General features: G+C 37.9%; 1 protein-coding gene across 1 annotated transcript in view; it reads right to left on the bottom strand.

The window, feature by feature from the left end:
• notch2 (notch receptor 2) overlaps positions 1-11,685 on the bottom strand; it is a 56,200-nt gene extending 44,515 nt beyond the window's left edge. Inside the window, exon 1 of the mRNA XM_061737668.1 lies at positions 11,346-11,685. Coding sequence (XP_061593652.1) covers positions 11,346-11,418 — 73 coding nt within the window. The 5' untranslated portion in view covers positions 11,419-11,685. The remainder of the gene's footprint in view (positions 1-11,345) is intronic.
• Positions 11,686-12,435: the final 750 nt, after the last annotated feature.

The following is a 12,435-nucleotide window of genomic DNA, read 5'->3' as shown; positions in this document are numbered from 1 at the left end:
TAATGAAACAAACTGAACGTGTCCCAGAGTTAATTTAATCCTAGTTTGAGCAGTTAAAGTATTATGGTTTTTGAACTGGACCTGGTCTACGGCCTCGTTCCTCTAAAATGCGGTGGAATGGTCCATTGCTGAATTGCTTGAACTACCCAAAAGCTCAGACAGGTAATATCGATCTGATATTAAACACCTCTTTTCGTCACATAAATCACAATCTAAAACAAATGACAAAAAAGTTAACTCAGCATCGCGCTCTAGAGTATAATGGTTTTAATCAGAGCTCTGATAGGCAGATAGAGTTCTTAGTAGCCAATATTTTATTATGAGAAAATAACCATCAAGGAGGTTAATTGGCTCAATTGTTGAAAGTATTGTTTTAATTATTATTATTAAAAACGGAAAAATCATGAGAAATGTTTGTTCTCAAAATATACATCTCATGATGCAGCAGCGGCTTGTGTACCAGAGCTCAGCCTGGTAAAATTAAACTCCTGCTGTACCGTTTATCAACATTGTGAACCCAGACTTGTTCATCGCATCACATCTTTAGCTAATGACGCAGTCATTACCCTGCTGATTTTCCCACACTGTTTTAAATTCCACTCATATGGAGTGACACTTTAAAAAATTTCGAGCTATGGTCCGTGTTTTTAGTTTGTTGACTTGTTTGACGCACTAGGGCGCCATGTTTTAGCCACACAATTGTGGTACATGGCTCTTTTTTTCTCTCCCTTTTTTTAAGTGCTGGAACAGCACTTAAAAAGTAGTTTTACTCTGTGAAGTAACGTTAGTATGGCATACTTTAAACACATGAGGCCGCGCAGCATCTTCTTTTTCTAAAGCTCAAATAATCCCGGTGTGGATGTGCTGTTGCTCTTCGAGACGATAGTTTTAGCAGATCCAGCTTCTGACTGTACTGTCCAGCCAGAGGCCATTTCGCAACAGATTAAAACGCAGTGTGAAAAGTTGATGCAGTGCTCCACTCACTCTTGCATCACTTTTAAATCTTGTAATCACGTTTCCATAAGGCACCTATCGCTGTTATTGCACTGGTGCAATGACAGTTGTTTCATTTGTTTCCTTATAGTCTGTGTGATGTACATGTTGCAGTGTACCAAAGAAACACTTCTGCAACATAGTGAAGGATTAGATACAGTCAACACAGCACAGAACTGTTGCTTCATGTTTTTCAACCTAAAAAAAAAGTTTGGAAATTTGCAGCTCACTCTTAAGTGAGTTGTAAAGAAAAAAAAAAGAAAGATCTTGCACTGTCTCGAAACATTTGGTATCAGTCTGGAACCCTCCAGACCCCCAACCGGTCAAGGCAAATGGCCGTCCACCCTAGATCTGGTTCTGCTGGAGATTTATTAGCCATGTTAAGGAGGGTTTTTTTCCGTCTCCACTGTAAACTTATGCTTGCCAAGGATGGAAGATTGCACCAAAATGTTTGTTCGGTACAACTGAAGTTTGAATTGGTATAACATGACATTTGAATTTTAGATTAATAATTATGATTTGGAAATGCATGGATTATAAATTGGAATTCATAAGGTTATCAATGACTTACAATGAACTGAACTGGAATATTATTTTGGTTTACCTGGATTATATTTCATCTTGTAACCTTTGAGTACTTTCCATACACAGTGCCTTTATTTTTCTGCAAATTGAATTGTATTTAAGTTTAATTATAACATGACTCATCTAATGAGGGACACACGTACACACACATTTACACTCAGGATGTGCTAATGGGACTAACATTAGACCCGTATTTTTACCACTGTCATGCATATATTCTTCAACCACAAGCAATGTTGCAATGACTGTATATGTTGCAACTAGGGTTGCAAAGGGGTGGAAAATTTCCGGTAAATTTCCGGAAACTTTCCGGAAACTTTCCATGGGAAGTTAAGCTGGGGAATTTTGTAAATATTCCAAATTGGAAACTTTCCATGGGAATTATGGGAATTATGGGAATGATTGGGAATTTATGGGAATTAACTGGAAATTGGGGGTAATTTAAACAAACATATATCATATCCAAACATTAGCAACTAACTTACCAGCTAGCTAGCTACTGTGTTAATACATTTTTATTTAATATTTGCAAGTTAAACATTAATACCATTATAGATCAAATATATTTACCCCATAATATTATCAAAACTTACTTGACTTTATATAGTCCGTGGGCTCAAATGTGTGGCTTCAATAGTCTTGTGCTTTGAGCTCAAATGTGTGGCCTCCAGGCTTCAAGAAATCACCTGTGCATGTGATGGAGGAATGCACAGTGCCTGTAGGGGGCGTGGCCTCAATAGCCCTGCAGTAAGCAATGTGCTGTGTGCATGTGATTGAGGAGTATACTTGCATTAAATCTGGTTGTTTTAGCCAAGACTATGCTACAATATATTTCCCCCAACTATATTTAAGTTCCCTGTTAAGGGCCAACCTTAAATTCTGTAAATTTCTTATTTATTCCCGTTAATTCCCATATATTCCCGTTAATTCCCATATATTCCCGTTAATTCCCGTATATTCCCGTTAATTCCCATGGAAAGTTTCCAACTTTGAAAATTCCCGGAATTTTGCAACCCTAGTTGCAACACACAATTTGATAATAACTATCTTTTTCTTTTCCGTCCGGCAGCTCCCTTCAGGGGTCAGTAAACGTAAAACAATGAAATTGTTGTATTTCGTTGAAAAATTCTACTGGCATGCACATTCCTTCGAAGATCCTGCAGCTCTGGCACATGAACATATAGATCTGTTAAAAATGTTTAAAATCTAAATAGCAAAGCACAAATTATAGTGTTTTTTTTCTACACAGAAAAAAATAAAGGGGGGCTGTGGTTGATTGTCTTTCCCACTCTCTGTATTGTCTAAGCCCACGGCTTTATCACTCACAACACTGCATCATCTATTTCAAGAGAAGAAAAAAAAAGCCAAATGCGTGGAGGGAGGGGGAGAGATGGGGTCTAAGTTAATAGCTGTGGATTGATATAAGGAAATGATTGTGAAACAGAAGACAAAGACTGCACACGAATGGGTGTCCCTGACTCCTGGAACGTATCCATACAGCAAAGGGCAGGAAGTTGTTCGCACTGAGTGAGGAAGTTACCCCATTTCCTGGAATTGCTGTACAAGCCTTTATATCCAGTGGGCTAAACAGTTGCCACGGTAACTCGCAATAAAATACCATCAACTCAGCATGGAAGGAAAGAAATGAAGCTCAAGCTAAAGACTATTACCCTGAAGGAGGCTTTAGTAGGCCACACAAAAAGCAGATACCAACCAGACAAACCAAGCATGGGCTTAAAGGCTTTAGTCCCTCTGTCATGCTTCAGTTTCATGGTGGTGTCTTATTTTAAGAAATAGACGAGAGCCAGCAGAAACAGTAAAACCATGTGATTAACTGGGATGTCTCCAGCTGATCTGGACTTTTTTGGGGGAAAAATAAAGGGATATATACACACACATACACACACACACACACACACACACACATATATATACATACACACACACATACAGTACAGACCAAAAGTTTGGACACACCTTCTCATTCAAACAAATGGGGAAGTGTGTCCAAACTATATATATATATATATATATATATATATATATATATATATATATATATATAGATAGATAGATAGATAGATAGATAGCAGAGTGAGCCCAGACTCGTATAATGCAAGCCTGCAACTCACAGAACTCAAAGTACACCAGCTGTCACGGACATGCCAATGCCTGACATTAAATCAGTGAAACTACTTCTGCAACATATATAAAAGAAATAAACTACTGACAAGAAACAGAGGGAAAAAGGAGGCAGTAGTTGTAAATGCTTAAAAATAGGTTGAGGCAATGAAAAAAAAATTGACAAATGTTAAGATATAAGTCAAAAGGATTTTGATCAGTAATTTCACTGCTCACTTACCAACTACCCTGCTGTTGCAAATTATTTTGTTACCAGTCACATCCTGACTAAATCTTTGTGTGTAAGATTGAAGAATGAGACATGTTTGTATGTGACTAGAGAAATAGATAAGGAGGGCAGTCGAGACACTTGGGGGGCTTTCCCTGCTGCTTTCATGTTCAGAAATATCCCCTTTTTAAGACTTGTTTGTGTTATAAGAGAGTAAGTAGGCCTCTCCAGGTACTAATTTGCAGTAAAACGTAATATATCAACATTATCCTAATATTAATACTTTTAACAAAAAATAATCACGGTTTGCTACACACAATATTTCATTTCAACCTATTTAGTTAAAAGCAATTATATGGGGCACGGTGGCGCAGCTGGTAGTGCAGCCACCTCACCGCTGGTCTTGGGTTCAATTCTCGCCGGGGACGCTGTGGGTGCTGAGGGCGTGTTAAGTTCCCCCATGACTTCAGCACCCACACTCCGGGTGGAGTTTGCATGTTCTCCCCGTGTTCCTTTGGGTAACTAATGTGAGCTATATGTGGGCTACACACAGCCCCCTCTGGCACAGCCGGGGCGCCCGATGGAGTGGGGATCTGGCTGGAATAACGTGGTCCTTCTGCGCGCTACGTCCGGCCAGAGAAGTCCCACTCTGTCAGGTGAAAAGAAGCGACTTGAGCTCAGTGCAGGGCCCTCCCTGGGAGAGCAACACCCAAGACTGATACTTAGGTAGGAGCGCTGGATGATAAAATGGGGAGAAAAAAAAAATCGGGGAGAAAAATATTTAAAAAAAAAAAATTATATTTCAGTGTAACCTGGAAGCTATTTCAGATGAAATATTTTGAAAAAATATTTATAAAATTGAAAATATACCCTAATTTAGTATTCAGTAATTAATTGTTGGCACACGAATGGCTATTGAAAACCATTACATTACTGGTTAATAACTCAATCTATTTCCACCAACGTTGTCTAGAGTCAAAGTATACATACTTCTATCCCTCTTTTACCGTAGTTACCATTTCTAGAGATTCATGGATCAAACATGGAATATTTTTGAGGGTGAACTAGTTGTAATAAAAAGTAGTCAGTTAATGCTCCCTTATGTTTCAGGAAGAAAAATCTATAGTAACTTCTAAATCAGATTTTGTATGGATTACATTCCGTAGTGTCTTTCAAAGCTTCTTTATCTAAGAGGGTAAAGGCATAAACCTGTTCTCTGCCTCTGACCATACTTGCCAACCCGAATTTCAACCCATTTCCACCCTGACACCAATATTGCTAAAACCATCTTTCACTGGGTGCCGTTTCCAGCCGGACAATAATAACGGTTACACCTCAAGCCCGGGAATCAAAACAGAAGAAGAAGCAGAGACATGGAGTATGAAGAGGATATATGCGGGCAAGTTCCAAAATGATTGGAAAAAAGAATTTGAGTTATTCCAGGTCTGCTCGAAAGGGAAAGGGTATGCTACCTGCAAATTTTGTAGCTCAGACTTCTCGTTTGAACACGGTGGTCGAACGGATATAATAACACACAAAGGGTCAGAGTCTGTGACAGTTTATCTATGAAATGTATGCCTTTTCTGTTTTTATTTATTGAACCATCACCTTCATCTTTTGCACGGGTACTATGGACAGCCATTTAATTTGTTACCTTACGTAATTACTGTGGACTGTTATTTTTTTCAAATAAATAAACACTGTAAAATTCAAGCATTTCATTTTTCTTTTTTGTGTGTGTGTGTGTGTGTTATATATATATATATATATATATATATATATATATATATATATATATATATATATATATATATATATGTGTGTGTGTGTGTGTGTGTGTGTGTGTGTACATGTATAAAACCTTTTCTGTAGTTTATATCTTTTTGCTACCTGCTTTGGTTTTTAGTTCATGGGCCCTGCCTCTGCGTTTCCAGGATTACGGGTATGTTGGCCAAAGAATGCAAGCCGCAGTAATTCTCTGTTAATTTGCGAACCTGTTCAATAATGCAGACACAACGCTCTGTAATCCTCTTGCCTTCACAGCCACAAATACTACCCTCTATAGAAACTGTGCAAGAGGTTCATGTTGTGCATAGACTTAGCTGAATTTTAATTTTGTCAGTCATATATTAAATAAATGGGAGTCAACTACTTTAATGAGATGACTTGAATAGATTATTTGAAAATAGGGAATATTTTAAATGGTAATGCATCTTAATTGAAATGAACACAATTCAAAAAACAGAAAAAATGACTAACTTCTACTTTAATTCCATAAAATTGGTGTTAATAACCCAAATAATAGTGAACAATCTCCAGCTGTGTCTTTGACTGGGTAACCGTCCTCTATTTCAACTACCATGCTGCTCTCTCTACAAAGATGAAGAAAGCACCATGCAGGGTAGAGGCCCCTTTGTTGGGGTAACTATAATCTCTTTTCAGCATTCTGTCTGTGTTTCTGGGGCTTAGATGAATGTCAGATATAGATGCATGTAGAGTAGCAATCCTGAGAGTGGGGAGTGGCACATAGATAATGCTGCTCAGAAATATCCCTGCCATTACACTCTTACACATAAATGTAGGGTCACAACAAATCAATAAAATCGATGATTTAAAGTGTTGGCAACAAAGTTCATTATTGATTTGTTGTGTCGCGTGATTTATGTGTCACTCGCCATGTCGCGAGGCCATTTACTTTCATCTGCAGAGCTTTTTCAATGCTGGCTGACTGAAATAAAGTTCAGCTCAACCTGCAGAGGGAGTTGAACGGAGCAAGACAGAGGCGGTTTTTTTAAAGGAAATTGAGTAAATTCTACGAGTGACTGATGCAGAGAAAACGGTTCGACCAAAGTCCTCAAAAGTGTGCGAGGACTTCGTGCAGGGCTGTTGGTAGGGTGCACATGTGTACCGATCCGAATAAGGTACAATGTTTAACAGTAGCTAGTTAACAGGCTTGTTTTGCGTGCAGAGCATACTTCAAATCTGAGTTCCCACACGGACATCTTACGTGGCGGACTGGAAGTTTGCAGCCAGCACCTGACTCCCACTTGAGTTTTTTTTTTTAATCCGCTGCCAGCCATCATGGCTGATGTAAACAGGAAACCGGAGTTTGAAGACCCTCCCTTATCTTTAAGGTCTCCTGTTTGAGAACACTTTAGTTTCCCGGTGAAAAACAACAACGGACAAAGACAAGAAGATAATACGAGAGCAGTGTGCCGACGTTGTTCAACAGCAATAGGGCATGTTCCTGGCAACATGTCAAGCCTCATAATGCATTTGAAATGGCAACGCGCGAATGTGAATATCGCCGCTGCGAGGAAAGAAACCAGCACCGTGTCACCGCAGCTACCTTTGACATCTAAACAGGCTTTTGCCCGTAGTTCAGATCGGGCTAACGCTCTAACGAATGCTATTGGTGTGTTTATAGCTGCGGATCTGCGACCACTCAGTTGTTGAGAACACAGGTTTGAAACACGTTTTAAATTTTGTTTAATTTGAGAATATTTTATTTAAAAATGTATAAACCGTTGTTAGCAAAAGTTAAAAATCTATTGAAAAGCAATTTCTAAGTGTTAAGTTTAGTGGTTTTTTTTCCACTTACTGTACCTAAAAACAAATCCTACATTTCCTAAACATTTATTTATTGTTCCAACAGTTCAGGGCCCCTTTGTTCGCACTTTGAGAAAAAAAAAAAAGAAAAGTAGCCTATATATTTTGCAGGTATATATCATATATTTTTTTGTCTGATTCATTGATTAATCGAAAAAAAGACAAAAAATTAAAAACTCGACTAATTATTCGATTATTAAAACAATCATTAGTTGCAGCCCTAGATAGATGTATGAACATTCACGGCTGAAATAAGATTCTACAACAAACCAATCTTTTTTTAAATGCACGGACCAGAAAGCAATAGTTAAGAGACAAAAGCGTGGTTTAGGCCATATATCACAGACGTGTTTCCTAGCCCCTTAGCAATAAAATTCAGTTAGTGAAAATCAACATATATTGTGTTACAAGACATTTCACAAGCAAAATAATGAATTGATGCAATTGCTGTGGATTTGCAGTTTAAATATTCTGAGCACTACATATTGTCCCATTACCTACTTGGAACATGCACCATCCCATTCTGTCTGTACAGAAATGTAGAAATGTACAATTTTGAGAAGCACACGTTAGTTTTTATGGGATTAATAACTGCAAGATTAAAATGATTAACATAACAGCCACTTTGTAATGGGGAGAGTTGGAGGTCAATAAATAAAACAGTGTTGTGAGATGGTCAATGGAAATCTTTGTTTTCAGAGGACAGGGCAAAGCGTGATGTAGATAAATCACATTTCACACCACACTCCAGCTTGGGTCAGTTGCAAGTAAAAACATGGGTGGCATAATTTCTGGCATTTATCAGCTCTGTCAGCAATTTGTATTCACAATGCAATACATACGCACACGCAAATAGATACACACACGCATTTCAGATCCCTGCCATTTTCACTGGGCATCAGGCATAAATGCAACAATTCACATGCCCACACAGAAAGGGTAACCCAAGTCGTGTGCCACAACAATGGTGTCTACACTTCCTTAAAAATGAGAACACTGTGGACCACCTTAGAAATAAGGCTTGATAGCATCCCAAATGATCCATGATGACACTATTTGGTTTATTGCATGTAACTGTATGCTGATTCAAGTATGCTGCTTAATTACCAGGCTACACTCAGTTTAACTTGGTTGTCATCGACCAACGACCATGAAAAACTTGACCATGACTGTTGCACAGGAAGGGAAAAAGATGAGTGAAAAAAAATAAATGTGTCAATGTGTCAAATATATCTATCTATCTATCTATCTATTCATTTAGTGGACTGCACTGTAGTATAATCTGCCATCTATCTATCTAAAGATTAGAATTTCATTAGCTTATCTGCTGTCTGGGATTTCTTTCTATAAATTCACCATATAAAACAACTGAAAATTTCCATAGCAGTTTGAGGAAACACTTTTTTTAGATTTTCATTTTTAAATCAACTACAAAAAGTGGCACGTGGATACTTTTCATGTGAACAGATATTCAATTTGAGAGCACAGTGACCACTGTCCACTGCAGGTACACTGTTTACAAATAAGCACTTCTCTTAAGCCTACTTATAAAAAACATGAATTGTTATTTGCATTGATTTTATATGAAAGCATTCACCCTGGATCCATCAACCCCAATGTCTTCCAACAATAAAAAAGCCAATATTCCTTTAAGGTTAGTGTTAACTTTAAATTAACACATACACATTCTACTTTCACAAAGTTTCAGCATTAGTCGATAGATAGATAGATAGATAGATAGATAGATAGATAGATAGATAGATAGATAGATAGATAGATAGATAGATAGATAGATAGATAGATAGATAGATAGATAGATAGATAGATAGATAGATAGATAGATAGATAGATAGATAGATAGATAGATAGATAGATAGATAGATAGATAGATAAATCACAGCTCGCCAAGTGTGTGTGTGAGTATGAGAGAGGGAGAGAGAGAAAGAGAAGGAAACAACAGAGGGGTAGGGAGGAATGTCAAACACCAACAGCATTCCTATGTTTCTCCTTGCACTGCCTGCAGCACTTTTACATTGTGCTGTCTTCTTTTGTATTACTTTACCATTCATAAGTCACCTGTGCTCCCTGAAAAAAAACATGTGAGAAAGAAAAAGAGGGCTGCATAGAGCATGTAAATTAAATCTGTTTCACTATTTTAGCAACATTATATAAATACGCAAATGTGTATAAGTATATTAGTATATTATACTATAAGTATATTCCTCACATTTCTCAGAGCAACCACTGAAGCAAGTACAGGCTACATAAAACACCCACCACACAAATATCCTCAATAAAATAACTACATAGAAACACATTTATGAACAGCACAGAATGGGTTTTCATACAATAAATACACAACTGTGAAAAAGAAAGCCTCCCCAAACATCACAAATACTTGATGATCAAATAGATAAGTTCCACGTGACATGATTGACCAGAATCATGACCAACTTGACCAAAGTAGGTAAGGTAGGTGGAAGTGTTTTGTTTTGTTTTTTACCCAAGATGTACTTCTATGTATTTCAGTAAACATGATAATAGTGAGAGAGAAAGAAAAATAAAAAGTGTTAAGAAAGAAACTACAACTAACTACAGGAAATTAGCATAAGTGAAACAACTACATTTTTCAACAATGAACTTGGCAAGATTAGCTTCCAAAGCTTTCAACATTTCCCAGCAAATATATGGCATGACTGCTTATCGGATAAACTTGCATCACTTGTAACTAGCACAATCCTATAATGTTGTGCCATTTATGCCAGACAATCTTTCATCCATCAGAATAACTGCTATAAAGAGGACCAGCTAATGGCCTCTTTGTGGTGAGCAGTAATCTGTGCTTAACTACAGAAAGGCACACAAATTAAAACTTTACCACAAGCAGAAAGCGCTTCTGCATCATTAATAGTATATAGTAATAACAGAATATTGAATTAATCTCCAAAAACCTATATGTATTGTTTCCCCCATTCGTCACATTATAGAGGTTGAATTTGACATCTAAGCCAAGGTACTGAAATACAAGGCGGTGTGAAGTGATCCACAGCTCTGTGTGAGGTGGAACAAAAAAAAGCTCCAGTAACTTTAAAACTTTTTTTTAAATCTTCCAAATAGTTTATTCCGTGACTCAACAATGTGACGTAGCAGGCTATACCGAGTAAAAGGCCAATTTGGATTTCCTCTCTAGCTCTGCCTTTCAACATCTGGGCTGCGGTGCGACTCAGCTCAGTAGTACTGTAGGCCACAGTATCCAAATCAATAGCACCATTTCTTCACTTTACACTGAGGATGACAGCTTTAGATGCTTTAGATGTAGCGGCATCTGGATAGGATGCAACCACTTGTAACCTATTCAGCACAACTCATTAGAATATTACAAGGTGGTAGAAACGATGCACATTTATAGTTTCTTATACGTGTATAGTATGGGTTAAAAAAAAAAGACATTGAAAGGCAGAACGAACCGCACCATTACTGGAAAGCAGCTTGAAAAGTTTTTTTCTCACATTAGTTATCCCTAATAAATGAATATTTTTTTCAGTATCAAAGCTTTTCTTCGAAACAAGTCCAGTAAAAAGTAGAAGTACTTCGGCGTGTGCGAGGAGATGCAGATGCGACGAAACGTGATCATGACAAGTTAAGGCTGATTTATGGTCCAGCGTTACACCAACGCAGACGTAGGGTGCGCGTCGCCGCGTACCTTACGGCGTAACCCTACGGCGTATGCTGTGCGTCGATTTAACGCGGAACCTTAATTCAGGCTTTACCAGGATTTCAACGCGGCTTGTAATAATGGAGAACTTACCGAGAGAGGGGTGAAGGAAGCAGAAAACACAGACTAGTAACTTGCCCAGGGAGAAACCGGGAATCTGGTCCATTTTTTCTGTAAAATCCACATAGGTCGCTCAGCCCAAAGTTGAGCTGCCTCCCCAGACGGCCACTTCTCAAAAAAAAAAAAAAAAAAAGCCTCACCGGAGAAGACTCACACGGACGTCAAAGGTTAAAAAAGTTGCTGTAATTACAACATCCGTGAAGTGATTTACGCCTATCTCTCAAACTGTTACGTTAATAAAAATCATAGATAAAGTGAGCAGCGGCCGCGCAGACGCACCGAAAAGCCTTGCACCTCTGCTCTCTCCGCGTCACCGCAGTCACCGCGTATCCCTCCGCTCCGCGAGCAGGCACTCAGGCCCTAGAATCACACTAAAAAGCATCTTAAACCTAGGAAGAACTTACATTTTATATTTTTTTATAATTATAATTCTTTTAAAACGCTTTTTGGGGGAAATGCATGTGACTATGTTGAAAGTTTATCGCGTTTTCGGAAAAATAATGAAGAATGTTTTCTTTCTCGGTGTCGTCGTGGCGGAGGAATTTTTCTCTTTTTTTTTTTTTACTTCGCGCAGAGCCTGATCTGACTCAAAATTAACCCGTTTTATTCTTTCTTCTCCGTTCCTCGTGAACTGCTCATTTTTTCCCCACATTTGTCTTTGACACCCACTCACATGTTTTTAAAGTACAGATACTGGTGCTTGACTGGGGTTCAGGTCAAAGGGGCAAAATCCAGTTTTCAGGTAATTTGGAAAGATAAATCTGGAGTTTTAACCGCAGCAAAGAAGTAAGACACCTCAGTGTCGACTGGGGCTGCTAAGCCAGAAATGTCAGGTTAGTCAGGGCTCTTGAAACTGCAGCAGTTAATTTGCGTTAAAGGTCTACTTTAAGAGAATCTCAAACAATATTTTTGAAGGGAACTATTAATTATAACTATATTTTACAAAGTACATATCTTGATATAATTAACATGAAACTTTTTCTTTTTTTTCTACAAAAAGGATGCAATATTATACAGGTTTATCATAAAAAAGTTTATTGTCTTTTTACTTTATTTAAACAAA

Source organism: Cololabis saira, chromosome 13 (assembly GCF_033807715.1).
Source record: "Cololabis saira isolate AMF1-May2022 chromosome 13, fColSai1.1, whole genome shotgun sequence".
NCBI lineage: Eukaryota > Metazoa > Chordata > Actinopteri > Beloniformes > Belonidae > Cololabis > Cololabis saira.
Note: the sequence above shows the minus strand (reverse complement) of the source record. Positions and strands in the feature narration are given on the sequence as shown.